Source organism: Mytilinidion resinicola, assembly GCF_010093595.1.
Source record: "Mytilinidion resinicola strain CBS 304.34 unplaced genomic scaffold BDZ99scaffold_12, whole genome shotgun sequence".
NCBI lineage: Eukaryota > Fungi > Ascomycota > Dothideomycetes > Mytilinidiales > Mytilinidiaceae > Mytilinidion > Mytilinidion resinicola.
Window position 1 is genome coordinate 795,807 of NW_022985448.1, and position 27,858 is coordinate 823,664.

At 54.9% G+C, this 27,858-nt stretch overlaps 9 protein-coding genes across 9 annotated transcripts; 6 read left to right on the forward strand and 3 right to left on the reverse strand.

The window, feature by feature from the left end:
- Window positions 1–483: 483 nt before the first annotated feature.
- On the reverse strand, window positions 484–2,079 carry BDZ99DRAFT_572273 (ras-domain-containing protein). Its single transcript, XM_033728181.1, has 4 exons — window positions 1,847–2,079; window positions 1,731–1,795; window positions 1,560–1,645; window positions 484–1,508 (listed from the first exon to the last, which is right to left on the reverse strand). The coding sequence occupies exons 1-4, from the start codon at window positions 1,910–1,912 to the stop codon at window positions 712–714; spliced, it is 1,014 nt and encodes a 337-aa protein (XP_033575368.1). The 5' UTR covers window positions 1,913–2,079; the 3' UTR covers window positions 484–711.
- A 699-nt stretch (window positions 2,080–2,778) lies between these two features.
- BDZ99DRAFT_419483 (uncharacterized protein) lies at window positions 2,779–4,702 on the forward strand. Its single transcript, XM_033716892.1, has 2 exons — window positions 2,779–3,200; window positions 3,249–4,702. The coding sequence occupies exons 1-2, from the start codon at window positions 2,920–2,922 to the stop codon at window positions 4,525–4,527; spliced, it is 1,560 nt and encodes a 519-aa protein (XP_033575369.1). The 5' UTR covers window positions 2,779–2,919; the 3' UTR covers window positions 4,528–4,702.
- A 117-nt stretch (window positions 4,703–4,819) lies between these two features.
- BDZ99DRAFT_464289 (uncharacterized protein) lies at window positions 4,820–5,749 on the reverse strand. The gene is made up of 3 exons (XM_033720275.1): window positions 5,402–5,749; window positions 5,240–5,350; window positions 4,820–5,190 (listed from the first exon to the last, which is right to left on the reverse strand). Exons 1-3 carry the CDS (start codon window positions 5,641–5,643, stop codon window positions 4,881–4,883), a joined length of 663 nt encoding a protein of 220 aa, XP_033575370.1. The 5' UTR covers window positions 5,644–5,749; the 3' UTR covers window positions 4,820–4,880.
- A 49-nt stretch (window positions 5,750–5,798) lies between these two features.
- Window positions 5,799–6,679, forward strand: BDZ99DRAFT_464291 (uncharacterized protein). Its single transcript, XM_033720276.1, has 6 exons — window positions 5,799–5,840; window positions 5,904–5,956; window positions 6,020–6,034; window positions 6,219–6,369; window positions 6,445–6,510; window positions 6,560–6,679. Exons 2-6 carry the CDS (start codon window positions 5,909–5,911, stop codon window positions 6,583–6,585), a joined length of 306 nt encoding a protein of 101 aa, XP_033575371.1. The 5' UTR covers window positions 5,799–5,840; window positions 5,904–5,908; the 3' UTR covers window positions 6,586–6,679.
- Window positions 6,680–6,988: 309 nt separating this feature from the next.
- On the forward strand, window positions 6,989–11,919 carry BDZ99DRAFT_55110 (uncharacterized protein). The gene is made up of 4 exons (XM_033727009.1): window positions 6,989–7,211; window positions 7,354–7,977; window positions 8,038–8,202; window positions 8,255–11,919. Exons 2-4 carry the CDS (start codon window positions 7,368–7,370, stop codon window positions 11,824–11,826), a joined length of 4,347 nt encoding a protein of 1,448 aa, XP_033575372.1. The 5' UTR covers window positions 6,989–7,211; window positions 7,354–7,367; the 3' UTR covers window positions 11,827–11,919.
- Window positions 11,920–13,240: 1,321 nt separating this feature from the next.
- Window positions 13,241–20,636, forward strand: BDZ99DRAFT_572278 (uncharacterized protein). Its single transcript, XM_033728182.1, has 4 exons — window positions 13,241–13,842; window positions 13,898–16,285; window positions 16,751–17,189; window positions 17,268–20,636. Exons 1-4 carry the CDS (start codon window positions 13,480–13,482, stop codon window positions 20,321–20,323), a joined length of 6,246 nt encoding a protein of 2,081 aa, XP_033575373.1. The 5' UTR covers window positions 13,241–13,479; the 3' UTR covers window positions 20,324–20,636.
- Window positions 20,548–21,259, forward strand: BDZ99DRAFT_464293 (uncharacterized protein). Its single transcript, XM_033720277.1, has one exon. The coding sequence runs from the start codon at window positions 20,659–20,661 to the stop codon at window positions 21,046–21,048; it is 390 nt and encodes a 129-aa protein (XP_033575374.1). The 5' UTR covers window positions 20,548–20,658; the 3' UTR covers window positions 21,049–21,259.
- A 2,025-nt stretch (window positions 21,260–23,284) lies between these two features.
- Window positions 23,285–24,074, reverse strand: BDZ99DRAFT_477923 (uncharacterized protein; the record flags this gene model as incomplete). The annotated part of the gene is made up of 4 exons (XM_033722140.1): window positions 23,285–23,470; window positions 23,510–23,591; window positions 23,668–23,701; window positions 24,053–24,074. 4 exons carry the CDS (start codon window positions 24,072–24,074, stop codon window positions 23,285–23,287), a joined length of 324 nt encoding a protein of 107 aa, XP_033575375.1.
- Window positions 24,075–26,273: 2,199 nt separating this feature from the next.
- BDZ99DRAFT_521963 (uncharacterized protein) lies at window positions 26,274–27,413 on the forward strand (the record flags this gene model as incomplete). The annotated part of the gene is made up of 3 exons (XM_033725672.1): window positions 26,274–26,467; window positions 26,519–27,244; window positions 27,299–27,413. 3 exons carry the CDS (start codon window positions 26,274–26,276, stop codon window positions 27,411–27,413), a joined length of 1,035 nt encoding a protein of 344 aa, XP_033575376.1.
- Between the last annotated feature and the right edge of the window lie 445 nt (window positions 27,414–27,858).

Here is a 27,858-nt window from a genome sequence, read left to right on the forward strand (position 1 = left end):
TGTCGTATACGAGTGAGTCTTGACGTCAGTTAACCCTGTCTGCTCCGAGAGAGATGAGGTCGTTGCCAGCCACGCGTTGTCGCCGGGTATCATGATATCGTGCCTCATACGCCCGTAAGGATTGGTACGTGAATGCTTGTTGCTTTCGCTAGCTTAAATGTATTACTAGATTTGGTAGAGGTTGCGCCGCTACTGTGAGGCGACATGCATGGTTAGTAGCTGTCAAGGCGGGTGGACTAGTGAGTTGTTAGTGTATTTGGGCTGTTGAACGTCATTAGCACTCACTGATCGAGGTTGCTATCTACATCGGCGACGGGGTACTGGCTGTCATGCAGGAATTGACGCCGGTTGTTCCGTGCGTATATCGCGGTTCTATGACGATTAGGAGACGAATCTGTGTAAGACGCAACAATTTGGTGCAACCTGCGAAAAGGCTTTTTCTGGATGTAGAGGGGGAAGGCGAATGAAGCTGTAAGAAACTCGAAAGTGCGAGTCTCGTGGGTACTAAGAATTAAAGCGTCTATATATGTACTCGGTGCTGTGTAGATTCGAATAATGAGCTCGAGAAGCCAGTATCACTACTGGAACTTCCCGGTGTACTCTGGACCAATATGAACAGTTCCCTCGCGCCTCTAAACTCCACGCTATGCATAGCAGACCCCTGATCGCTGAACGCTCTAAGAAGACCAGATAAAAAGCGGATGACGAAAATCAACAGCAGTTCCCACCCCTCCGTCTCGGGCCAAGTCTGAAGACTTCTTCCCATTCTCTCATCCCAGTCAACCTCCCTGCACCCCCTCCGCCCCTGTTGTTCCTCCCTTTCCGCCACCGTACGCCCTCTTCGTTCCCGAAATTCCCGCTCTTGACGCTACCATCGTCGTCTACCCCGCCTCCGTAGCCCCCGCTATCTCCGTACTGTATCCCGCTGGCGGGATCATCTGGGTCGATCTCGCCGAGCTCGATTTTTGTAAGGATTATGCGTGCGAGGCGGTGGAAGAGCTCGTCCACGCCTTCGCCGCTCAGGGCGGAGACTTCGACAGCGACGGGAATCGGGACAGGGAGGGACGAGGCCCAGCGAGATGCGGTCTCGGGCGCAACTTCGCGAAATGCGTCGTGTGAGGTCGCTGTAGACTGCGCTCCAAGCATGCTCTGGCGATTCGAACTTGGGGTTGAGAGGAGGGAGTTTCGCGAGGAGAGGGAGGAGGGCGGTGGGGTGTTGTCCAAGCTCATCCCCCCACCTTCGGTGTCAAGTTGGGCGTCTTCGTCGCCCACATCTATCTTGTTCCCGGCGAGGATGACTGTGAGGTTTGGCGAGGCGAGGGCGCGGGCGTCGTTGAGGAAGTTCGGGAGGGCGGCGAAGGAGGCATGCGAAGAGACGTCGTAGACGAGGATTGCGCCGGCGGCGCCGCGATAGTAGGAGCGCGAGACGCTGCGGAAGCGCTCGGTGCCGGCTGTATCCCAGAGCTGGAGTTTTATGCGCTTCATGTTTGGGCGGGTTCCGATCCGGACTGAGGATGTTAATTGGTGTCTGGAGTCGCCTATACGCGGTTGGTTCTCACCGATTTTGCTGGCGAACTCGACTCCGATGGTTTGGCTGGAGAGGACGCGCCACTCATTCTTTACAAAGCGGTGGAGGAGGCAGGACCTGGGGGCAAACGACGGTCAGAAACGGCGCCGAGAAGCTTATCGGAGGATGGAGGCAGAGGTAAATGGCAGAAAAGTGAGCGTACTTTCCACAGCCGCTGGGTCCAAGTAGTATTATTTTGGCGAGGTAGTCGTACATGCTTCCGAGCTCCTGAGCTCTAGTTAGACTGTAGTATCGAGGATTGGAAGAGCGCGGCGGGACCTGGTCCTTGACAGCATTGGAGCCGGAGTTGGTGCTCGCAGACGAGGGTGCTCGTTGCCGGGCCATGACAAGAGAGAGAGATGGAGATGGCGCGGCAATGCGGAGGTTGTGGTCAAAGGGAAGCAGAGGTCGCGACCTCGGAGGGCCAAGAGGAAAGGCGAAGTACGAAGTATTGACCGAAGCGTGGGAAGCGTGGGAAGCGTGGTGACGATGGTGGTGCGCGAGGGTTGCTCAGACGCGGGCCATGCTGGCGGAGACGAGCAAGGGCCCTAAATAATAAATACAGCATCTCAGTACGTCCGGTGGTCGCTCTCTAATATCAAGCCACAGACTTACCGTATAAGGAAGCAACTCCGGACGCCCTTAGAGGGGAATAGCAACGTTCTAGCCAATCAATCCTCAAGCCGGTAAAGTACTAGCCCAGAAAAGAGATATATCAGGATTGACTCAGTTTAGCGCTATGTTCACCGGACGTGAAGAGATGCTGTATATCACCAGTCCTCACCCACGTTGCTTCACCACCGGCACCGGAGGCGCAGAATGCACCGTCGCAAGTCCCCTGAAGACGTATAGATGGGGACAACAGGCTCCCCCGAGGCTCCGCATTGGAGCGACATTCTGACACCACGCTTCTGACAGGGCGAGCCAGCGCAACGGGCCTATCCTCCAGCTTCCATGGGTCCCTTGGTCCTTCACCCCGCCACCTGTCATGATTCCACCCATCTGGGGCTCCTTTGCAGTATCCGAAAAAGCACCGAGGCACGTCAAGCGGCGGCAGACCAGTGTACACACTCACCAAGAGTCAACTTCTGTCCCAAGTAGACCCGCCCTGTGAGGTAAGCCGTACGTCGCTTGCGCCGGCCGAGGCACAGTTTCAGTACCTGGATAGATACGTCACGAACGCCTCCCGGCAACTTTTTCTGTCGCTTGTCGCGTGCTCTTTTTTTCTTCTCTATTTCCTACTTCTCCCACGTCTATCGCCTAGAATAACATTCACTACACTGTCTTGGCTACCGGCACCTCATCTTGCGGCAAAGCGCCCGCTCAATCTCTTCCATCCGCTCAACCTCAACATGTCCTTCCTCAGCCGCTTCAATCCCACCCCGACGTTTCCCTCCTACACGGGCCCATACAAGGTCGGATCAGTGGACGTGGAGATTCCAGCCACCGACCTGGCTTCTCCCAGTCCTGCACCGCCTTCTGCACCATCTACAGTTGCATTCCGCATCTTCTATCCCTGCGAAGCAGGCTCGAATGAACGCCCAATCAGGTGGATACCAAACCCTCAGCGAGGTTATGTGTCGGCGTATGCGCGCTTTCTAGGCGCCAATTCCGCTTTATCTCACATATTTTCGTACGCAACCTAATTTAAAAGTGCCCGAAGATACTAACAACTGGCCAGAGTATTCCCCCAGCTGCTCTATTACGTCTCTTTGCCTGTTTCTCGGAATGCTCGGCTTCTCGAACCCCCCACGAAAACCGAACGATGGCCCGTTATCATATTCTCGCACGGTTTGGGAGGCTCCAGGAACGCATATTCGCATTTAGTGGGCTCCCTGGCGAGTCACGGAGCTGTGGTCATTGCTCCCGACCACCGGGATGGAAGCGCGCCCATATCATACGTGAGGGAGACAGAGAACACGCCGGCTGCGACCGTTGACTATCGCCGGATAGCCCACAAGCCGTCGCCGGATGTGTACGAGCAGCGAAACGAGCAGTTGCGAATCCGATTATGGGAACAGGGCATGGTTTTCGACGCTCTACTCAAGATTGATGAAGGCAAAGTGGTGAACAACCTGGACCCAAATCATAGCACAAAAAGCCGGAAGCGCGAACGCTTTGAGGTCCTTTCAATGTTCAAAAACAAGCTCGATGTGCACCGGCCAGGTGCTATAACTTGGGCTGGTCACAGTTTCGGGGCGACAACGACAATCCAGCTTGTCAAATCTACATTTTACCACGCATCTGCTGATGAGAAGGAGGGCTACGTGCCTCTTTTCACACCCTCCGCGTCTTCAGAAATCGTTAAACAAATCACACCAGCGTCACCCGTCATGCTATTGGACTTGTGGTGTCTCCCCCTCCAGGGACCTTCTACCAGCTGGCTCAGGGATAAGCCTATGCCTTGCTACGCGCCCTCCGGCCCAGGCGGCACAGCTCTCCTCGCTATCGAGAGCGAGGCGTTCTTCAAGTGGCAGGTCCATCTAGAAGAGACAAAACGCGTCCTCTCTGAGTTCCCAGGGTCCAATCCACCAGTCCATACGAAGCCCGGTCCCCGATTCTTCTATCCCATTTCCTCCGCACATCTCTCGCAATCCGACTTCGGCATTCTGTTCTCGTGGGTCACAACCAAGGTGTTTGGCGCCAAAGAACCAGAGCGAGTGCTTCGACTTAATGTACGTGCCATGCTACAGGTCATGCGAGACTGCGGGGTAGAGGTTGCAGATACGAGTCGTGTCGATATGGAAGAGACGGGTGAAGTTGCTGCGACTGGCAAGGCGCAGGATTGGAAGATCCTAGAGCCGAAGGCTGGCACTATCGCGGGTTGGATCCCGCTGACTACAGACCTGGATTCTAATGTTGCGAAAGAGAAGATCAGCGAGGCGCCGTCGGATGCTGTTGTTGAAGGCGAAGTTATGGGGGAAATGACTGTAGAAAATGGTAAGAGGGAAGCTGCGTAATAGACTAAGCAGCGTGAACATTTGGCACCTTGCGGCATTGGATAGGCGTTATATTATGAATCTGACGGATACCTTACCTGTAGACAGCTGGCATACCATCGCGAACGGTAGGTAAGCACAAGCACTAGATCTCTTCACATAATTTAGATACTTAAAGGTAACGATTTTCTGCCATTGAACATGAGCTCTTGCAAAGTCGTGATATATGCTTGGCAGCGTTTACTGCGAGGTGGTGCCTAGAATCCCAGGAAAGTCTCGTAGATGATCAGTTTGTTCGAACGATGCCATTGCCTATACTCTACAAAAGAGAACCCATTCCGATATATACACAATAATTCAATCCCTCCTGCCACTCATTTCGTCCTGATGATCTTCAACTTCTTCGGACTATGCACAAAGTTGTTGGCATACGCCTTAGGCACAAACTTGCGCTCGTTCGGCTCCTGTACAAAGTATTCGTAGCCTTGCTTGTTGGCAAATGCGACAGCGGCTTCTTTGCTTTTGAAGGTCACGCTATAGCCCTGCATGAAGTCGGCCGAGGACTGCCACCCCATCAGAGGGTTCTCCCATCGGTGGCCCTTTGGGAGCGGGTCCCAGTCCATGACCCAGTGGTGCGAGTGCCAGTCGCCGGATTGAGTGGCGGTTTTGGTTGGGCGGTAGATGCTGGGGTGCGTCAGATATGAAATGCTATTGCGGGGGAAAGCTGTTGTACCGGACTGTTCGGGCTTGGAGGTCTACTGGTGCACCTGATAACACAGCTGCGGCTACACTATCACCGGGCTCGCTACCATCCATCACTCGTTTCGGGATGGGGGAGAAGTTCCTGTATAGCGCTCAGCGATTTGCCTCCAAGCTCTGTAATAATAAGACGTACGAGACCCGGTAGTCAATGGAGACATCATAGTCTGGCTGATGCGACGGTGTACTCTCCCCAGCGCCCTCCCGGCTGACTATGGCCGAGTCCGCGGGCTTCTCTGCAGGTGCATTCTGCGCGCTGATCTTCGAGGCGTTTTGGTCGGCGTAAAGGCGGATCTGAGGTGCAAATGCCCTCCGCACTGTGGGCCGGGCGACTAAGGGGAGCAGCCGCGAGCCAATTGACCGCGGCAGGGCTGACATGGTGTCGGAGCGGAGAGTATAGGTGGTGTTGAACTGGCGTTGAGGTGCTGGAGGTTGTCTAGACGTTGGCGGAGAGCACGGCAACTTCCGAGCCAGCAGCCGCTTCACTCTCTGCAATCTCTCGGCTTCTTGACGACGAACTACCATCTGCCCGACCCTCACCACCAGCCCTTCACGTCAACTCGCTCTCCACTCTGGTAAGCGCCCTAAGGCTATTCTCACGGGTAAAAGAGTTGTGGATGCTAATTGGGTCGCTGCAGTCAAGATGAGCTTCGTTACTAGGCGCGCTCTCTCGACCCTTATTCCTCCCAAGGTACGACTTCATAATCCCAACACCATCCCAATGGCCAACCCGGATGCTGACTGTATATTCTAGGTTGCTTCTCCAAGCGTACGTGCACAGTTTGATCCCCTACCGATGACCCAGAGAGATCCCGAGGGAACCTCCGTTGCGAAAACTACGGCATATTGTCCATCGCCACTACAGAGCTCATCTCCCTCATATTCGAAGCTTCCGATCACATCAATCACAGACGTAGAATCACTTCCATTACAGCGACTGACTCATATGCCAGGCCGTCGGCTCTTCCCCCAATGCTGCCCGCATGCAGCGAGTGGTGAGCTTCTACGAGAAGCTTCCACGAGGCCAGGCGCCAGAGATCAAGCCCAAGGGCCTGCTGCAGAGATACCAGCACCGATACATGGGCAAGAACTCATCAGCGTTGCGTAAGACTCCACCGATGTTATGACTGGGTCCGCCGACATGAAACGGAGGATGCTGACGAACGACGTGTCTCACAGCTATCATCCACGCCATCGGGGCCATGATGCTCATTGGTTATGCGCAGAACTACTACTTCCATCTGCGTGCGTACTATGGATCCTGCGCAGGCGGGAGTGACGCTAATTTTGGCAGGTCACCACAAGAACAACGCCCACTAGAATCGAGTATCGTGACTTGGCAGTTGGGGCGGCGGAGGAAGGGTGATGGGACTGTAAATATATGTCTGAACAGCATTCAATCGAAGGCCCGGCCGGCGCAAAAAACAGCTTCTCTACCTATTGTGTCTTGAATACGTAACGTGACACTTGTAGACTTCACCTCCACCGGGCCGGACGCGGCCCCGAGACGCGTCTCGAGCCAAACACAGCAACCGTGAATACCAAGGACAGCGTACTCCGCAACACAATAGATAGACCCGGGAACAGCTGGTGCTAGCTGCTGGCATTTGTGCTCAGCTGCTGGCTTCGCGGTCGGTGAAGCTAGGTTGCCAAGCGGCGCCAACCGAAGGAGGTCATCGTGTCACTTCGATCTCCCTAACACCCGCATCACTACCACTCGGCCATAATAAGGTGCAGGCCATTACTCCCCCTCCATCACCCCTCCGCACGAGGCTTATAAGCCCTCTGTCTCCATTACACATTCTCGAGCCGCCACGCGCGCATAAAGGAGCGCCGCTGAGTCCCGTCACCCGCTTCTCCACCTGAACGCTTGCAAGGCCGGCAGTCGACGTTTCTGCGGAAGCGCCTACTACTACCTCGTGGCGACTATTAGAACCTGACTATAGGTATACATATTCACTTTCCCCGCGTGGCGTCGCGTCAGAGCTCCAGGCTGCTCTGGCCGTCTCCAGCTTCGTCACTCGTCAATGCAGACCTCCGAAGATAAAGACACACGTTCTGACAAAGCCCGACTTGCGTCCACAACAGATACACGGATTGTTATGGCAGAGCAGATCACCCAAGATGTGGTAAAGGAAGCACAGTCGATGGGTGAGTCCTCGCCCATCGACGCTACTGCGACAACTACCATTGACTCCGCCGGCGACGGCGAGGTGCCCTCGGACCGTACGACCGCCAGCCCAAAGCCTTCAAATGCTCTTCCTACACCTCCCCCAAGCACAAGCGATGCTGGAGCCGATGCTCCCCCCTCAACAGACAAGGCCGTCGAGAAAAATGCGACTATGGGTGGCAGCAAGGACGCAGATATTGGGGTACTTCAGGCTGATGGAGAGCAGTTCGCGGTGCTAGAACCTCCTAACAGACAACTTGACCCATCGCTGTCCAAAGCAGAGGTGCCACTGGTGAACGGAGATGCCGGGGATCTTTCTGCACCGGAGGACGCCACCTCTCAACATGCCCTTGCGGAAGTCAGCGGTGGTTCTGATACAGATATCAGCCGACCGGGGAGCGTGGACCAAGCGAATGAGAGGCCTGGACGGCACTTGCGCTCGAATTCAATCCAGAAGCCAAAGTCATTCAAGTCTGTCTCCGTGACGAAGAATTTTCTTGCAAAAGCGGTAACTACGCCGGTGGCGCGACCAGGAGAAAAGGGTACGCTTTTCAGGGCGGGAGATGCAGAAAATGTATACAAAGCTAATACTTGACGCGTAGCACCCCCAGTCGGCCAGACAAATGCATCACTACTGCAAAGCGCGAAGCCTCGACTAGTTGCTAAATCTGGGAGTGGCTTGGGATCAGTCATGCGCACGTCGTTAGCAAAGACGAATGGGGCAGGGTCTGGTCCTGATGCAACTAAAGTGTGGAACAAAAACCAACGTAGGTAACATTTCTAATTTCTCAACTTTGCTTTGCTTAACAATATCCATAGCGGTACCTCCACCACCTCCGAAGCAGTTCACGGATGAAGAGCTCAAGCAGCAATATGGGATCCATTTGGCCACTCGGCTACAGGCAGACGACACGAACAAGGAGGCTAAGTGGGCGGACATCGACGACGACGAGGATGACTGGGCACCTGAAACGGTAGAATGGATGGATGGCACCAAATCTACAGTCAACACGACGGAAGCCCAGAAGCCCCCGGAGGAACCCAAGCCTAGTATTCTAAGGAAGGAAACGCCTGAACCTGTTAGACCTGGTCCGGCTCCTACTGCCATTCAACGACCTAGTTCGACTGGTGGAACTAAGACGATTCTGAAGCCAGGTGCTCACACGAGCTCCACCAAATCCAACCTAGTTCTTAAGGGTGCTCCCGAGAAGCCAACACTGGTGGCGAAGCCATCCGCTCCAGCACAAGTCAAATCGCCTTGGGCACCACTCCCGCCTGTAGAAAAAGTCTCGCCTGTACAAATTAATCCCCCTAATCACCCGCCGCCACCGTCACGTTTCTCTCAGCGCGATCCGCACGGATTTGATGCTTTGCCTCCTGTTCCTAGTACCACCAAGGAGTTTGCGCCAGACGACTTCAACCGGTCATGGAGAGATGAGCGCGGCAACAAGGAGCTGTTCAATTCACACAATGGTCGCTACGAGCCTGTCAACGAGATGCGGCGAGGCTCAATCCGCAGCAACGAGTTCAGGCAGCCTTCGGTGCTTCAGCGACCCTCTCCACAAGGAGCGCCTGCCGAGCCCTCGGCGGCATTCCAAACCTCACGCTCGAGTGGCGATGCTCCAACATGGGGCAGGCGGCGCAATTCATCAAACGTTAGTGGGGGAAGCGGCCGTCGGCCATCATTCGCGCCTGACATGCCACCCATTCCACTTGACATGCAGCACCGACGCGGATCACAGTCGATGACTGGCTCAGACATTGGGACACCTGGAGGGACCCCTCGCCTGGCCTTTGCGCAGCGTCATCACGCTCCTGAGCACGGCATCTCACCTGCCGAGCAACATCACTCCTGGACGCAGCGATCGTCGCCGAACATCAGTCATGTGCAGCCGACCTCACCTCTCGAATCCATAAGCTCAGGTCCCGGCGACGCAGTCCATACACCCGCCCAGCCCGTAGAGGACCCCGTCGCAGTGCAGAAGCGGCTCATGCAAGAGAAGATTGAGCGCGCGAAACTCGAGAAAAAGCGCCAGCAAGAAGTAGAAGCCAAGGAGGAAGCAGCCAGAAAGGAGCGCCTCAGGCTGAAACTCGAAGCCATGGGGATGGGTGAGAGCAAGGACAAGCCCAAAGAGCCATCGCCGTCACGAGCTGCAGAGAAGTCGCCCCAGAAAGAGCGAGCGCTGCCAGCGCCGATGCAGTCGCCCCCGAAGCCGCCAGTTCCTCAGTCCGAGGGCGAGGTTGCGCAGTACGGCATGATGAAAGTACACCAGCCGCACCCCGTCCGGAAAGCCAGCCACGTCTCCGACGCGAGCATCCCAGAGCTGCGAGCAGCGCCCAAGGCCAGCAGTGATGCGCCGCCGCAGGTTGCGTCAAAGCGCAGTCCCTCACCACTGAAGGCGCTGAGTGCCGGAGAGGCGCCGAAGGCGGTGTCGCCGCCGGCTCTGCCTCTTCACGACATTTCACCTGACAATAGAGCCCCACAGGGGAACAATAGCAAGCCCCAGCCTCCTCAATTACAACAATTGGAAGCGAGTGAGGACCGTGCTGCGCACAACGTATTTAAAGAGCGGCCGCCGCCCACCTGGACCTCGTCCTCCATCTCTTCTTCACACTCTGTTCCTTCCTCTCAAGCGATCACTTCTTCTCAAGACGCACTCACTGCCTGGAGCAGTGGCCTTTCTAAAGCACCATCTTCTTCTACCAACGTTTGGGGTCCTCCTCATAAAGCACTTGGCAACGGCACGTTTGAGACCAGCTTCAACCGAACATCGTTACGCCCAGCTTCGCAGCAGCAGCTTCAGGCAAGCAGCTCACCAGGCCCAATCGCTCCGCCTTCGTCGCTCAGACTGTCTCCTGCTCAGCGCGCAGCTGTGCCGACTCAATCTCAAGATCAATCTCAATCCAGACATCCCCATCCTCCAACCGTCGACATGGGTAATACCCGTAACCATGGCACCGCTCTGACCAACTGGTCTGCCAGCGCTACTTTGGAAGGCCACGGTCCTCACGACAACTGGAACGGGTATGGGAGCTACATCTTGCTTTCCGATGCCCTGGCTATCGCTAAGAGCCACGAAATGGCAAAGGTGCTCGGCGACAACTACAAGCACGAGATTCGTGAGCGTTTCACTCCCAGTGTCGGCCGCAATCGCAAGACCGTCACCACTCGCTACGCTCCAGCCGGCGGTCACCTGGCTGTACAGGAACCGACCGACGAAGCCCAGTCTGCGGAGACCGCCAACACCACCAACGCTCCCGCTATCGCCGAGGCCAATCCTTTCTTCGGGATCCCACCTCACCTTCGCCCAGCTGCCCGGGCTGCAGCAGCTGCAGCCGCTGGAGAGGCTGCTCCCGTCCAGAGCATCCCACCGCACCTTCGTGCTGCCGCGCGCAAGGAATCGCGCTACTTCGCAGGAGGTCGTGAGGACTCGTCGTCGCAGGCCTCTGGTGCCTCGCAGCAATCCGACTCTCCACCTCCTCCCGAGACCCAGTCTCACCCGGTGTTCGACAGCGATTCGGCGCGCCCGAAAGTCAACTTGCCAATTCCCAAGGCAGTGGTCAAGCTCCCACCAGCTAAGTCGCCTCCAGTCCAGCGCGCTGTCCTGGCGACCCGCGCAAAGTCCACTGCAGCTCTCGGCGCTCAGCCCCTCGCCAACACCGAAGCCTGGCAGGCGCGGTTCAATGGTCTGTTCAACAAGAAGGAAGTCGCTCCGACCGGCTCTACTGGCAAGCCAAATCTCCTCGCTGTCGCTCCTGCCACCAAGGCCCCACTTGTCGATGTCGCCAGTGTGAACTCGGCAACGGTCTCTCTGCCGGTCGCCATCAAGTCGTCATTCGTCAACGACGGCAGCAAAGACGTTCTCTCTCGCGCCAGTCCCGAAGACACCCTCTTCGATGACCGTACCTTCGGTTCTGTTCCGGTCGTCAAGTTGCCAGAGGTCCCGCATGGCTCGGCCAGTCTGCCGGCAGTTCATGCTCGCCTAAACCTCAAGTCTCAACGCCCAGTCGACTCCACCAGCAAGACCGAGCTTGCCATTGGCAAGGAAGACGAGACGGCCAAGGGCATCAACGTCAATGTCCGCGTCGGCAACTTGACCGAGCCCGTCACCAAGACGATGGCTCCCCGCCGCAACGATCGACGAGCTTCGGGATATCAGAAGCGTTCTTTCCCTCCGCGCAACAACTCGAACAATACCCAAAACCCCCGCGGCAGGAATCAGTCTGGCAGCTACCAGGGCCAAGGCGGTTCGTCTCAGAACACGACTCCACGCCCAGCCAACAACGGCTCTCGCTCTGGCTCAGGCAATTGGAACAATCGCAGCAACACCAATACCTCGCAGCAGAATGGTGCTTGGACCAAGCGTGTAGCTCCGGCTGTAGCGCATTGAGCCCCGTATCTTGCATCTCTCGATCTACAATCGCTTGCACACCTGCATCTACGGCGTTGGCTTCATCGATCGTTATCGAGCACAGCAAAGATCGTACCAAGATGCGTTTCATCTTTCCCACGGCGTCGGTTACACTTTCTTCTAGCCACACATCGGTCGTCTCGCTCATCACTTGTATGAACGAGAATGACACTGGCGCGATCGGTCTCATGGAGGGGCCAAAATCGAGAGCATCAGCTCTTGGGTATCTGCGTTGCTACTTTGCGAAACTTCCCACACTTGCTTTTTGCCTACCTAATCACTTACTTTCCCCTCTTCACTTCTTGTTTGCTGCTTGCTTTCTTCTTTTCCAATCATCCAACAGTTCTGCGTGTTTTTGTATCACATCGGCCTCTTTCTCCTGCCTCTACTACATGCCCAGTCCACCACAATTGGCGGTGACTACTACACTCTGTCGTCCTTGGAATCGGCAGGGCATATGGGGCTCATATCGGAGGCAATACTGGAGGCAATACTGGAGGCAATAGCGTGCTCGGAAAGGGAAGTTCGCTGGTTTCGGGGATATCAAGCCGGGCTTTTCCAGAGAGCGTGATGCGACTGAAAGCTAGTTTAGATACTTGCTGAATCGAATCCTCGCAACTCTACTGCAGGACTTCGAGGGAATTCTTGTTCACATCACGATCAATGAAATTAGAAATTCAATTGTTCTGTCTGCCCTTTGCCTTGCTTGTGATGAATGGCTTTGGTGAAGTGAAGTCCTGCTGCAGAGACCTTCGTCGTAGCCGCCGACGAGCTTACCTCTGCCATTGCCATTGCCTTCCTACTGCCTACCTTATTCGAGTCTTCGGAAGCATTTCCGTTGCCTTGAAAAGGTTCACGCCCTGCTCTGAGTCACAGCTCCCAGCCTCCTCAGCTTCCAGCCTCCTCAACGTTTTTTCTGCCGGCAGAAAAAATTTGCACTGCAAACGCTCGTGAGATCCGTGCGTGAGCCCTATCGTGCAGTCCTATCGTGCACTTCCTAACGGGGCCAGGCGAGTGATGAGAGCCACTTCCCTACGCTTGAAGTTGCTATTGAGAAGTTGGGAAGCGGCGCTCTGACGAGAAGGAGTGCCAATGTAAGGAGGAGAATTTATGCCTGTAGTAGTGTTGAATTGGAGGGGTTTGGGATAAGTATAAGAGCTGTCACGTGACCGAATCGCAGATAACACAGGACATTCTCGAGATATCTGCATTGATGAGTTAGAAACACTTTAAGTAACCTGAATGAACTAGCTTGGATGTTCTTGCAGATAGTCTTCAGGAACCAACACGAGCCCCCGATATTATTCGTCCAGCACGACATGCGGAGTGGGCAAGGAGCGGCTTCTCTGTCCGCCGAGGCCCGCTTTCCATCACTCCATCGGTAACAACCAAACAGTACCTGAAGACGTCTGAAAGAATCGTTTGAGGCGGGCCTTTGGAATGTGATTCGAAAGCCGTTCCTCCCGGGCCTCAAGGAATAGTTGAGATGCGCCTAAAATCAAAGGACAACTCGAAGACCTCCCGGATATGACAACACTCTCCGTGTCCTGCTTCCTCCACAACTCTACTGGACTTCACCCCACCCACTCGGACAGCGTCAGCCACAGGGTCTGATTGCTGCACTCTCCAGTCATGGAGCAACCGGCATCTCCCCTCATGAACTCGACTTCGATCTTCCCAAACTCTATGGACCTCCTCATGGTGGTACCACGCCTTCTGCAGCGAGCAGGGTCGTTCGCCGAACACATGGACACTATGTTTGGAAAGCTTCGCAGTGGAGGTAGTGTTATAGCAGGGCCGACTACTTCGCAGATCGCCAATGCTACAATTACTCGCATCGGGACGTTTGCACAGGAGTCAATATCTTCGGCAGCGACGTCAGCGCTCCGCGATCAAGATGACACGGCGGGAATGTCATTCTTCCAAACCATGAAGAGCGTCGGCGGATTCTTCAATTACATGACATCGAAATGGGCCATTGCAACCTTCGTTACTGTAGGCTTCTCTTGTGAAATGAGGATATGGACTCAGGACTGACGGCAAGCGATAGGCTATACTGCTGAACCGAACACAATTCTACGCCTCTAGTAGAGTCCCTATTACACTGAACAAGTGGTACCTACGCCTCACGCTCTACCTCCTCCCCACGGTCATCCTCCTATACCGCATCCAGTGGATACTGCAAGCTATACAGTGCCAAACCTCACCAAGCTGGTCGGAGATGCAATACGGTAGCTCTGGAAAGGGCATGGACACAGAGTTCGCTGGAGAGGGCGGCTTCTTATGGAAAATGAGCTCCTCCCTTCTCCTAGGACAAGGCGACGAGGTTTCTTGCCGTGCGGCTAATATGTTGCCTCCTGATGCGAGCACGCCCCGGCCCTCTGGCTCGCTGTCTTTGCTCTGGCCCCTATTCATTTCCTTGGGCTTTAGCCAATTCATTGAAACATTGGCGTGTGCCCTCCAGGGCCGCCAGCCCTCGCCAGAGACGGGCATGACGATATTTGAACACTCTCTAGCTTTTGCAGAAGCTGAAGCCATTATAACCAACCCACTAGGCCCTGACATGTTTCGACCTTTGCCCGCGAAAACGATTACCACCTTCGATGGCACTTCTTTGGTTTTGAGCGGTGCTGCAGCTGTTCAGTTTGCCAACGTGCCTCCGGAGGTGCTGGTCATATCACTCATCTCAAGTCTCAGCCACTTCAGCAGTAATGTTTTGGCAATCACGGGGCTACGAGCGAGGGTCCGACTGGTGTCAACTGGGATATGGGGTCTCTGCTATCTGTCAGCCTTCGTCTGGGCTTTTATTCGGGCTACCGATCTTGTTGGCGATCCAGGCACTCAAGTTGGTATACTCAGGTTTCCTACTATTTGCATCGTTGGTTTTATCCCTCACTTGCTCATCATGATTGGGATCTTGGCTTGTGGGTTTGTCTACGCTCTTGCCTTCATCCTGACTGCTATGGCTGTGCCTTCAGGTCACGAAGACGCTTCCTCCCTGACCGGCAGATTGAGATTCGCCTACCAGAATCTGCAAGCAAACATACACTTGTCTACAATCACACCTATCAGAGTCAACTGGCAAGAAGACTTCTACACCTTCATTTTGAAATTCGGCTTCATAGTTCTCACCGCTGCCAGCGAAGCGGTGTATCTTAACGAAGGCACGAGGATCAACATAAGTCCGTCTACATGGCTAGAGGAGAAAAGATTCCAGGAAGCCTTTGATCGAAGAGCGCTGCTTCGACGTAATCGCGATGCCCTCCCACAAGAGCTGCGTAGTGATATGATCGCGGACGGGGTCTCTTTGGTTGATCAATCGGAAGTAGGACGACATAACATGCCCCAAGGGTCTGGGTATGCTCACGAAAGGAAAACCCGTGGTGCCAATCCCACATCCGAAGCTTCAAGAGCTGTGGGGAGAGATGAAGGCGTGGGTATACAGCAACGGCGCGGAAGATGGTTCCTGACATTCCAGTTCATAAAGGGAATCTTCTGGCTACTCATGACACTGTATGCGAAAGTCGCAATGACTATCCTACGAAAACTTGGAATTGCCTACAGTCCAGTTTGGGTGAGGAAACTTGCAGGTACGCCAAGCAAAGCAAAGGGCAAGAAACAGAAGCTGGACACGAAGGATGCACAGAACCACAGCGTTCGGGAATTCTGGATGGTTAATGCCGAGGGGCACTTGATACAGCCCTCCGATACGAACGTGGATGTGGAAGCTGAGACAAGGAGAAGACTCGAAGATGCCGGCATGTACCAGGAAGGGAGTGTCATACGAGGCGATGGAGTCAGTGGCGACGACGTCCTGGACTCTAGACTCTACAACTGGTGGAAAACTGGTGGCTGGTGGGGCGATATTGACACCAGCGGTCAGTACGAAGATTCGCACCAAGACGATGACAATACGAGCGTAGTATCTATGGCTACGACATCCACTCAAGACGATGATGCATTGAGCGTTATGTCAACGGAAGATCTCGATGACGGCCAAAGAACACCAACCCAAGAATCTTTTTTTCCCCGGACTCGCGAAGGAACGCCCGTCGATGATCCACTAATCGACATGACTCGCCTCTCTCGTCTTCTTGATCCCCACAATGCAGAGGAAGAAGAAGAGGCTAGACTGCTGGCCCGTCATCTGAGCAGCGAAGGAGTCATGACTCGCTCGAGATTCCAAAGATCCGTCGAAAGGGAGCAGACTCGCCTTCTCACGTCCTCGAGATACAGGCCTGCTGGTCTCCAAGTTAGTGCTCATCCAACTCCAGAGGAAGAGGAAAAGATGCTGGAGCACTTCATCCTGGAGAAGCGCAATAGTAAGCCTTTTGCTTCGGCGAGCAGTAATGTGGCATCCTGGAACGATGGTGCTGAAGGGATGGGCTCTGAGGGTCCACAGTGTGTGGTCTGCCAGCTCAGTCCTCGTACGATCCTGGTATGGCCTTGCGGGTGCTTGAGTCTTTGCGATGATTGTCGGGTTGGCCTTGCTTCGAAAAACTATACTACGTGCGTCTGTTGCCGGACTAGCGTCGTTGCTTATTCACGATTGTATGTTCCTTGATGAGTTTTGTAGCAGCGGCATTGGGGTTGGCTCTCGTTATGGTAGAGTAACAGGTACATAGCATGCTATTAATACGTACATTATCATTGACTACGGCGTAAAATGGAGTGATTTGTCCTTAATTATGATGTCTGGCCCAATTCCAAGCCGTGCTGTTCTCACATACCTCCCTAATCGGACCTGGGCTTGCGACCACTAAGGGGCGCACGTGACGAAGGCCAATCTTATTTCCCGATGCCCTATCTCACTGAAGACGTCAACCCCCAACTTTCCTCTCCCATCCCATCACCAACCACCGCACATTAGCAGCGACATTGCTCACCATCTACGACTGACCAGACCAACTGGCTCAGTCCCCTGCTACACCTCACCAGCTTCTCCCCTAATTATATGCAATCTGGGCCCTTCCACGATTCTCAAAACATTCTCACCCAAGAACCCACCCAAGTCGATCAGAACTCCCCCCAGCATGGACGCCTCCCTGATTATGACCCGGCCTCATCGCTCCCTCCTGCCGGAGAGCGGAGAGCGCCAGACCAGCCTCCGGGCGTGGTCGCCCGCGACGATGCGGCTCCGTCGCACAGTCGCGTCGCGGCCGATCTTCATGAATCCGCGCGATTGAGCCAGACGTCGCCGTCTCCCGGGAGCCGCATCGAAGAGTATGAGAAATCAGTAGCACAGCTGATCAGAAAGAAGTCCGACGGGCCTGTATTTGAGGTTATCAAGAAGGCTAGGACGCCTGATGACAAGCGTTCTCCTATTACGACCCTTCCCAATGGTACGTCGCACGAACACCGACTCCTTCCAATAAATCATCATAATGACACTTGGAGTATTGCTAATGCGTACTATATAGAAATCCTTACCCATGCGTTGTCACACTTATCGCCGAACGACTTGTCTGCCGTCTCTCTCGTCTCGCGTCGCTTCAATGCCTTGGTTACCACACCACATGCCTGGAGAGTTGCTTTTGCTCGTTACTTCCTCGGTCCAGAGTCTCTGAAAGAACAGTCTGTACAATTGCTTTTGGAGGATACTGGCGAAGTTTTACGCTCGGAGAAGCGTTCCTTCACGAGGCTTACTGCATTGGCTTCATGGCGGAGCGAATACATCCTGAGGACTCGACTTCTACGGTCTTTGACAAGAGGGAGACCGGTGCAAACTCCTACTTCGTTGGCTGCTGCACGAGCTGGACAATCCCAGGCTGCAAATCCGATTGTCATGTACAATGCACAGACTTTCACGACCGTCAATCACATCCATGCTACCTTTGGATCTGGTCTAAACAAACGCCTTCCAAGATTCATCCACGGTTCAGACGATGTGGGCGCCGCTTCGAGCAGTGACCCATCTGCGTGCAAAGTGGACAGTTGGGGCTTGTCGGATCCTGAATTCTTTGCTCAATTCGCCGAACGTTTCCCTGGAGATGCGCAATGGGGTCTTGGCGCAGGCGACACTATCGGATGCCCAAATGTTATGGACGTCAGCCAGCCGCATGGTATGGTCTATGGTATAGGGTTTGACGGAGGTTTTGTTTACTATCGGCCTATTGAAGAGCAACGTGGTCGCTTTATAGCTCCAGCGTCTGAACTGAGCTTGCCAGATTTGGGTATTCCCAGGATGCCTTCTGTCAGTGGTGCTATTACTGCTGTCTGGATCGCCAAAACATCAACAATCCCATCCCTTTCTGAGGGCCTTGTCGGTATCATGACGGGGTCCGCGAATGGTGTCGTTACAGCTTGCAGTCTTGGTTCAGATGGACTGCGCAGTCACCGAATGCAGCGGGGTGAGCTTACTGCTCGCTGGTGTCTCAGTCCAGGTGTGCCAATCATTGCCATTGCAGTCGACGAGTCGTATTCCTTCAAGAGACAGGCGCAGAATCGTATCTGGGCGGTTGCTTTGAACGCCTTGGGAGAACTCTTTTACCTCACAAAATTTCCAACGCGTGGAGCACTGCCTAAAGATAAAGTTGCATCCGACGACGCTACGGAATGCCTTGCGTGGGTGACAGGCCGGAGCGTCTACTGGAGTCTCGTAGAGCCTAGTAGACGTGCGGCAAGATTCAATCCTTACAACGACTCCGATATCGACGGAAGTTATTCACCCCGTTCTTCGTGGGATGGAATGTGCTTGAGCGTAGAGCAGATCCGATCGGAGACCAAGGAAATCCAGCAATTCCTTCGAAAACAGCCCAAGGACTTTCGCAGATCTTGCAACGGCTGGGACATGAGACGACGATTGGAGGTCGATTTTGCAGGCGACGACGGCAACTACGCCGGTGAAGCCATGGCAGTATTTGAGTGCGGTATAGAGGAGGATGACATTGCCTGTGTCAAGAGATTCACCCGCTGCAAGTTCCAAGAGAAAGACAACACTGGTGTCACTTCAAGGTCCTCGGAACTTCAAGAACCAGTCTCGCTTTTCGGACGCGCATCGACCCCCGAAATGGCTTTCAAACAACCACTCGGCCAGCGCCTTCGGAGCTCATCTTATGTCTCTACGAGTTCATCGCCGGAGAGGGGAACACTGGTTGAAGAATGGAGATGCTCCGCTCTCTCCTTTGGCGGATTCAGGAACATTGAGCTTACGACCACGACGTTGGACTCATCAACCTTCGCGACGCTCACGTTGTCAGAAGATCCTGTGCTTGGATTCTCAACCGCATCGAACGCATCGTCTCCCTATGCCTCGCCGCAGAGTACCATGAGCCAACCGACATCACCATCTGATATTCCAGGGCAGCGTGCGCGCTTCGTCGCGGCAGGCACTAAGACCGGATGCATCTTGATCTGGGACATTCGTGCGCCAGTAGCTCGCAGCTCTGAGATTATCAATATGATCGAACCTGTTCGCATCATCTACACAGAGTCTCCCGAAATCGCTTCTCTGGCCTTGACCGCGCTGTACCTTGTTCATGGTGGAAACGATGGTCTCGTACAAGCCTGGGATCCTCTTGCTTCAACCACGCAGCCAATCCGGACCCTGAACTCTCGATTTTCTTCGCGGGCTCGTCGTCGCCTGGTGCAAGCCCAAACGTCTGTCCAGGGAGTTGGCATCAATATGTTCGCAGCTGGCGCCATCGTCCTTGATCCGGATCCAACTGTTCTGCGTGGCATGGTATCTCTTGGCACGCAGCTCCGATACTGGAGCTTCAGTTCAACAGCTGCAGATCAGTACAGATCGCAGAAACGCCGTCTCCGTCGCTCAGCACGGGGCAGCAACAACGGTGGCGAGCGCTTTGCTGGGACAGGTAGAGCCGGAATCAAAGATTTCATTGCCAATGAAGCGTATGAGCTTGAGCGTGAGAAAGAGTCGAGCCATCGGAAGGCCAACCAGCTGGCCAAGCGTTTTGGTGTGGATCTGCTGGGCAGTGAAGAGGAGGCATTGGCGTATGCAGCATTGCTTAGCCAGGAAAGCTTAGAGGAGGACAAGAGAAGAAGAAGTGAAGGCGGTGGAAAGAGCGCGATTCGGAGCAATACTATCACGCCGGAAGCTAGCGTCAGTGGCACCGTCGCAGATAACTCCAGAAGGAGTGATGTCGAAGCAGCAATCGATGACGACCTTGCGGAAGCTATCAGGCGAAGCTTGGAAGAGGCAGATGGTGGTTTGATTTCGCCCTCGGCGTACTTTCAGGACCACCCAATTCCTGGGGGCAATGCTGGATTTGACATCCCTATTCGATATGCGAAAGCTAGGCGGTCGCCCACTTCTCGCTCTAGGTCATCGCCGGTGCTGGAGACCTCTGGAGGCGCCAGTACGAACAAGGAAATGGATGACTTGGAGTACGCCTTGCAGCTGAGTCTTGCGGAGGAGGAGAGCAAGAGGATCGGGGGTGCTGTGGCTGAAGAGGATGAGTTTCCGGCCTTGAGTCCGAGTCCTAAGGGCAAGGGCAAGGGGAAATGGAGAGCTTGAGCTTCTGTTGCGTCTTTTTCTTCTGCTTGCGCGTTATACCTTTGGCATTTCTGCCGGATTGACTGGGCGGTCTCATGATCTGCTCATTCCGTCTGGACTTTTTGAGAGCGGTTGTGGTGGGGGATGTAATAGTTATAGGGCTTTCTCTTCTGCTTTTTTCGGTTGCTTTTACTTCATAGCTGTGCATTGCCTGCGGTCGCTGTACAACAATATCGTAGTTACCAAGTCTTTTGTTTGGTTTCGAATTCACAACGTGCGTGTGTTTGCCACTGCTTGGGGTGCTTCAATGCATTTTTAGTTATAGGAACGCGATAAGAAACTCTTCACCTTGGGCTATGTGGAAACTCGTTGCAGTACTCCAAGCAGGGGCCGTCCGTCGCCCCTCAACTCTCTTCAAACCGCATCTATATGTCCCCAAAACCAGTGGTCCGACCCTTCTACCTCCCTTTCCACCAAAAACACGCAAAAGCAAGCATCCCAATCCTCCACCCTCCACCCTCCCCATCCCCGTCGCATTCTCTCCCGCGCCGAAATCCACCCCAGCAGATCCCCCTCTCGAGAACGAAGCGAGAGCCTCAGCCTCACTCGACGCGCACCCATCCACGGCACCTGCCGCCAGTAACTGCGTCAGGACCCCTCGACTATTCTCACAGTTACATACAGGCTGCGCTACGTATTGCAACAAGCCCCATGCCCATGTCCGCAACCCCGACCAACCCCAGTGACCCGGGCCCCCTCCCGAGTCAGTCAACGCCCAACTGCCGAGGCCGGGGCGGGGGGGGAGGGGGAGGGCAGCTTAGTGCCGGCAATTACAATAGGGCTTGTTGGTTTGCTTCACGCAGCCCTTTGCATGCACACGCTAGCGGAGGATGTTTGCAAAGGCGGTGTTTTCTACGCGAACACGTGGGGGGTCTGGTGATGATTGATATTGGGGCGGGGGCCGGGGCGGGGGCCGGGGCGGGAGGTGTGGAGGGTTTTCACTGCTTTGGGTTGGGGGGGCCAATGAGAGTACGTAGGTGTGGGAGTGGCTTTTTGGACACCTTGGGTTTTATTCTATCTTTTATACGTTGTGTCGACGGATGGATGATGAGTAGAAATTATACTATTGGTTGATTTTAATGTCTCGGTTCCGGGTTTCTAACGTCTCACGCTCCCCCCCCCCGGTAGTTGGGCCGCCGGGGGGCGGGCAGGGTGGGCGGGGTGGTCTTGTCTGGACCTGGTGCGTGATCCGAAGACGTGAAGATGTGATGAGGGAGGATGGCGCCTTGGCATATGCTGGTTTGGGGGATTATGGGAGGATTGATATGCTGGCATCTCATGCGATAGCCCTGGGAACGACGGTCTGCCTGAGATGGGTATCGTGTGAGCTTGGGTTTGCTTGCCCTGGAGCCCGTCCATGCACGCTGGGTGTTTGAAAAGGTGGTATGCTCATCAAGCACTCTATTTCGTGGGTACACCTGTCTGCTGCTGCTTGAAGGAGGGGCTCGTGGCTGGTTCTAACTCATGTCGAGTTTTTCTGGATAGCTGGGAGGCGAAGGTGGGTGGGATCAGCGGGGTTATGGATGTTACTGGAGACATCCGAAGCTGCTGTGTGAAGATTTGAGAGTATGAAATCAAGAGGATGAGACTGACAGCGCTGGAGCTTAGGGATATGGTGGCGGATATTCTGGTGTATAGAACTATACAGATGGAAGACTAGGGTATAATAGTATGATTTTTCTACTCTGCTCGAACGATTACTGCATACTACCGAAGAGGTGGTAGACTAGCGCAACCAAGATTAGGGATGAATTCGATATGTGGTATCGGAAACTGGAGTTAGTGAAGTACAATAGTACCTTCCGAAACTGCGAGGTTGAAATTGGTGCTGAGTAGGCATTACGATTTCGCGGTCGCTGGTTGATATATATTGTCAAGATAGACATTGAGCGCAACAAGTTAGGAATCAAAAGGAGGTACTAGAAAGACGGCGAAAAATGAAATGTCGTTTCCAATCGCATTCACTACTGAAAAGGCGTTCGCACTTCGGAGACTCTCAGAAGTCATCATAGGAAATCCTGGTCGGCGAAAGCCAAGCCACTCTTCGCGACCACGGTTCGTAGTCCAATGAACGACGGCGGAATGAGGGAAATAGGCAAGCTGAGCAGTGGCCGATCTACAGGAACATCCCAAGGCACTCCCTCAGAAGAGGAATTGACACTACGTGATTCAGATGAATGCTGCGTATCCATTCGTAGCGGCTCGGGTCCTTTCCCGCCATCCGGCCCGAACCAGTCGTGCATCGCGCGGATATGCGCTCTTTCAGGCCTCACGGAAATCCTACCGTCTCCGCGCTGCGTCCCAAAGGTGTGGAAACACGGGCACACGGGTCTCGGAGTGCTTGGGATCTCGAATAGGTACGGATGATGCTTGTCCGGGGGTCGACAATTACTCGTGGTGCAATAGTGGATTTGAGAAACGGTGCTCTAGCGCATATGCTATGTCATGTCGAGGCTGTGCTAGTTGCAGCGGCAATTGCGGGTAGGGAATTTATTGATTGAATAATGAAAAGTGAAGATTGAAAAGGCGATGCGGAGAGACCGAAATGCAATGTTCTTGGAGCACGCATCACCTCCCGTTTGCAGCCTATGCGCACAGCAGAAAGAATATTGCATAGGCAATACGAGCTAACGGGACAAGCCAATCAGACTCTGAGAGTGGATCCAGCGGCTATCAGGACGGTGCGATTTCGTCCCTCGAACGGATGCGGGACGAGCGCGCTCCACTCACGACCGGATTTCTGGGAGTCATGCACGAGCACCTCCTACAGTCCAAACATAGTCCAAAAGGTCGCTGAAAACACTGACTCGGGAGCTCGGATTGTCATGTCGCCGCAAGCGCGAGCCAATGGGTGCAGTACAGCGAGGACGAAGGATGGCTAGCTTTCTGAAACGGCTCGATCCGCTCGGGCCACTATATGCTTTAGGGCGTAGGGCCGAGGGAGTGGTCCTCGGAGCCCAGGGTCACGAGAGAGGATGAGGTGAGCAGGCCCTGCGGAAGGGCGACTCGGAGGCAGCGCGGGCGTTTGATCTGTTGCTGGGGTGGGCGTTTGATTGTCCCGCCGACGATTTGCGCGTGATAGTGTGCTGACAACGTGGATGGATCATGCTTGTACGGGACCAAGTAGGTAGAGCGACAGCTACATACTAGAGCCACTGGAGTATGTGTGTACGCATCGTGACTGGTACGACTAGCGAAGCAACGACTGCCAAGTGGAGAATAGATGAGGCTAGTAGCGCGTTGTAGCGACCTCTTACGTGGCTAATGGGCTCTGCGACAGTATACGAGGACTGCTAAGCACTTACCATATAAGAGGCGTCGTTATGATGAGTTGGCAGCCTGTCTAGTATGACGGTATCCTGCTGGATTGAATTGAATACCGGCGTAATGCATCGTAAATTCATCCAGGCGATATTAGTGGCAAAAACGCGCTGGCAGGATGGGTGGCGATTGAAAGAAACGGTCATCGAGGTGGAAAAGGAGAAGGGAGGAAGTTTCACTGTCAATGATTTAGCCTCGGGGATACTCAGAATACTCACGCATGTGACGTCTCTGCTAAGCCCATAACCCGCCCGACTGCAGTGTGGTGGTCCCGCGTGTTTGATGTTCTTAACGATACAGGGCACAGCATCTGGCCTCTGCAATGCTGGCGTGGATCTGGATTCGAGGCTTTGAAACAGAAGTACATACGTATTCTTAGAGCAGGGCTCATGGCGTCCTCCTGAGACGATCTGGCGGTCTGGCTATGCAGGCTGATGTAGTGCGTCTGGCTTTGCTCGTGATACAGCAGCCGTCGAGAGGTTTGGGGTGCCGCCAGGGCCTCTGGGTGCCATGGACGAGAGGCCCTTTTTATTGGCGATCCGCGCGCCGCAGGGAAGACACGCCCGGGATGCCGGGGAGCTGGGCACAGATGCCATGGGCTGGGGAGGCCGCCGCTGAGGCTTGGGATTCTGTCTTGACGCCGTCGGGTTCGCAGATGAAACTTACGTGAGAGCCTGCACACCCGTCCGCCTCCTGCCAAGCGCCCTCCCTAAGGCTGATCGTAGGGACACTGCGCCCTCGAGGCCTGCTGAGCAGCGAACTGTCGTGCATCTCCAGTTCGAGGCGGTGGACTGCGATGCCGTCGCTGAGCGCCATCACCGACCGCCAGCGGACGTCGCCGTGGCCAAGTGTGGCCTAATGACCTACCGGAGCCGCACGAGAGCTCACGGCACCGAGGGAATAGAGTAGTGGCAGATTGATATGTCAGGCCTTGCCACGCGCCGTTGCATGCAGGCGATGGTCTGGCGGCTCGGGATAGCCTGGCGGTTCAGGTTTGCCCTCGTTCACAGCAACCTCCACTCTTCTGGAAGCGCTGCTCGTGTTTGGCTAGCAAGGATGCCGGAGTCTGATGAACTGGCCACGATTGCTTCTTCGGGCGACCGACTCTTGAAATCCACTCTTGATAGATGAAGCTGCAATCAAGGCCGCGGTGCAATCACCCGCCCATGGTTCCCACGCTCGTTCCACGCCCCCTTTGCGATTGAAGCAGTGTGGATAGAACTGAGCGTCTCGGACTGGCGCGGAGGCTCGCGGGGGTTTGATGCATGAGGGTGTCGATAGCTGGCGGGTGCGTAGTGCGGTCGAGGGCGCGTGCAATATAGATATGAAAGGTCGCTTGACAAAACGGCCAGCTGCTCTGCTAGGTGCCATTTGGCCTTAGCTGCGCTACGCTTTGGGTCTATCGCACCACCCAGCCAGTATTGGTCGAGGCTACTAGCGGCGAGGTGACTTCACTGACTGATATCTCCACGCATATCGGAGCTACGAGCCCAAAAGTGGTCCCGTTGGATTCAGAGCCGTCTACTCTATGAGGCAGCCCGGTCGGGCCATGCAATATGACTAGGAGAGAGTGCAGGTCTTGTTAAAGAGGGCCCACCGCAGCGCGCTTGTCACTGCACGGTGGCTTTGAATCCAGTAGTGCATTTGCCGTCCTATAGCATGAGCACTGTCCTATAGCATCAGGACTGTCCTATAGCATCAGCACTTCCCTATAGCAGCAGTAGTTGTGGAGAAGTTTAGCAGTGACGGCCCGCTCGCGACTAAAGCAGAAGCTTGGAATAAAGCAGGCCTGAGCTTGTGCAGGCCAGTAAACCCGTCTCGCGCTCCGCGGGCTTCATGGACGGCCTAACTGCCCAGGTGGGTATGGGGTGCACCCGCGTGTCCGGGATGCATTTGCTCACCAAGCCGCGATTCCGCCCGCAACTTGTAGCTCGCTGCGAACGGAGCGCCCGCCTTTTCCACCTGCCACCCGCGCGCCCACGGTGCCCTCACCGCGCCCCGTCGGCCTGCTGCTCGGCTTCGCATTTGGCCGCGCTGTCGACGGTCCCGCGGCGAACCAAGGCTGGGTTTCGCGGCCCCAGGGGATGCCTGCTGGGCGCGCACTGGGACCAAGAGACCGACCTTCTGCCGCAGTTCACGGGCCTTACCACACCCTTGGGAGCGCCCTTGTAGGGATGGGCTGATCCACTCTCCACCACAGTACAGTACAAACACCCGCCCTCGCCCTCGCCCAGTCCTGCCGAGAGACCACGCCAGTCGACTCGCGCCCTGGACGACGAGGCCTCACACCGCACCAAACGCCTTCACGACGTCTGCTCAGTCCCGAGCCGAGTCGCTGCCAGCCAAATACATCCCCATTCCCGCTGCGTCGGTGGACCCGACGTTTCGTTGCTGTCTCAGCTGCTGACCACCGTATTGCGACTCTCCGCACTCCAAGCCCTTGATACCCCACGTTTCCGGCCACACGTCTGGCTGCAGGCCCTGCTCGAGCAACGCATTGCAGTATTGCTTTTTCGTGCCGTCGAAAAACCCAGCGTGCACACAGGCCACCCAGCATTCGTCAGGATCCCATCTCAACACTACCACCGCGATGAGCTCGCCGGCACCAGCAGCGTCGGACGAGAACAATGAGAGGCGGAGGAGCCTCGGAAAGTACGTGAAGAGAATGAGCAGTGTGTTCAAGCGCGGGAGCTCCAGCAGAGCATCTGCGCCCGCCTCGACATCGACTGCTACTCCGGCCACGGCACCGGCACCAACAGCAACAACTGCTCCGGAGACGACTACGTGAGGACTTCTGATACTCGCAACTCTCACTGCATTTGCTAATTGACCTAGACCCGCGGCACCGGCCTCCGAATCTGCTCCCGTGGCGACGTATCAGTACAACAGGAGCGCAGTGCAACAGGAAAGAGCTCGGGCGCTGTTCGCCAAGTACGGATTGACTCTGGAATCCCATGAATGGATAACTCCCGCTATTTCGAATATCCAGCGGGTGGAAAAGCCCATCCGGATGCGCGTCCACCGGACCTGCCACCGATGCGAAACCACCTTTGGACAGGAACGCGTCTGCGCCAAGTGCCAGCACAAGAGGTGCAAGAAATGCCCTCGCTACCCGAAGAAGAAGGTCATTGGGGACAACACGGACGATCTCGCTACTGAACAGCGTCCGAAAAAGAAGCAGCTGCTCACCATCAAGAGCAAGACTGGTGGAGATCTCGTCTATCAGCCAACCAAGCAGCGAGTCCGGCGGACTTGCCACAAGTGCGAGTCGTTCTTCAACCCTCCAACGGCCACAGTGTGCGAAAAGTGTCAGCATGTGCGATGCACACGATGCCCTCGGGACCCAGCAAAGCTGAAGAAGTGGCCGGATGGCTATCCTGGAGATGCGCCGGCCGAGGATTCCGAAACGGAGCTCGACAATGAAAGACCGAAACGCATGTACAGGAGACCACGGCAGAAGGTCAGATGGGAGTGTGAGCAGTGTCAAACTTTATTCGTCGACGGAGCGTCAAAGTGCGAAGGCTGTGGCCACGACCGGTGTAATACGTGCCCAAGAAAACCGTGAGTTACCATTGACATGACCTGTTCTTTCCCCGCGCTGACAACGACTTACAGGCCCAAAAAGACCAAGGTAGAGAAGGAGTTTGATCCGGAAGTTGTAAAGAGCGTAGAAGAAAAGCTGGCTCGATTTAAAGTTGGGGAGACGCCCACCTCAGTGTTGACTGCATGATACCTCTCGCGGACTTCGCTCATCATTCACGATGAGAAAACACGATTCACGATTTCGATTTAGCATTCTGATGTGTGGTTATGGACTAAAAACGGTCACCAGAACGCGAAGATTTTTTTTCTATACGGAGCCTCGTAGGAGGTTTACGAGCAGGGACCTTGGATGCAACTTTCGCATCTTGATGGAACGGCATAATCATTCTCACAATTCATCAGCGACCCCTTTCTCTCTGGAGAGGTTGCCCATTCACCTTTGAACACTGCTTTTCTTGTTCTGCTTGGGTCCTACTAACACCCTTCTGACAGCATTGCTAACCTCCGCAGGCTGCTGCAATACTCCCAATCACTCCCTCAACAAGCCAAGCTGGCCACACAGGGGAAAATGTCGCAGCTGGTTGTGCCACGTTGGATGTCAAGGCGGCATCGCAGCGTGTTTCACGCGCTCG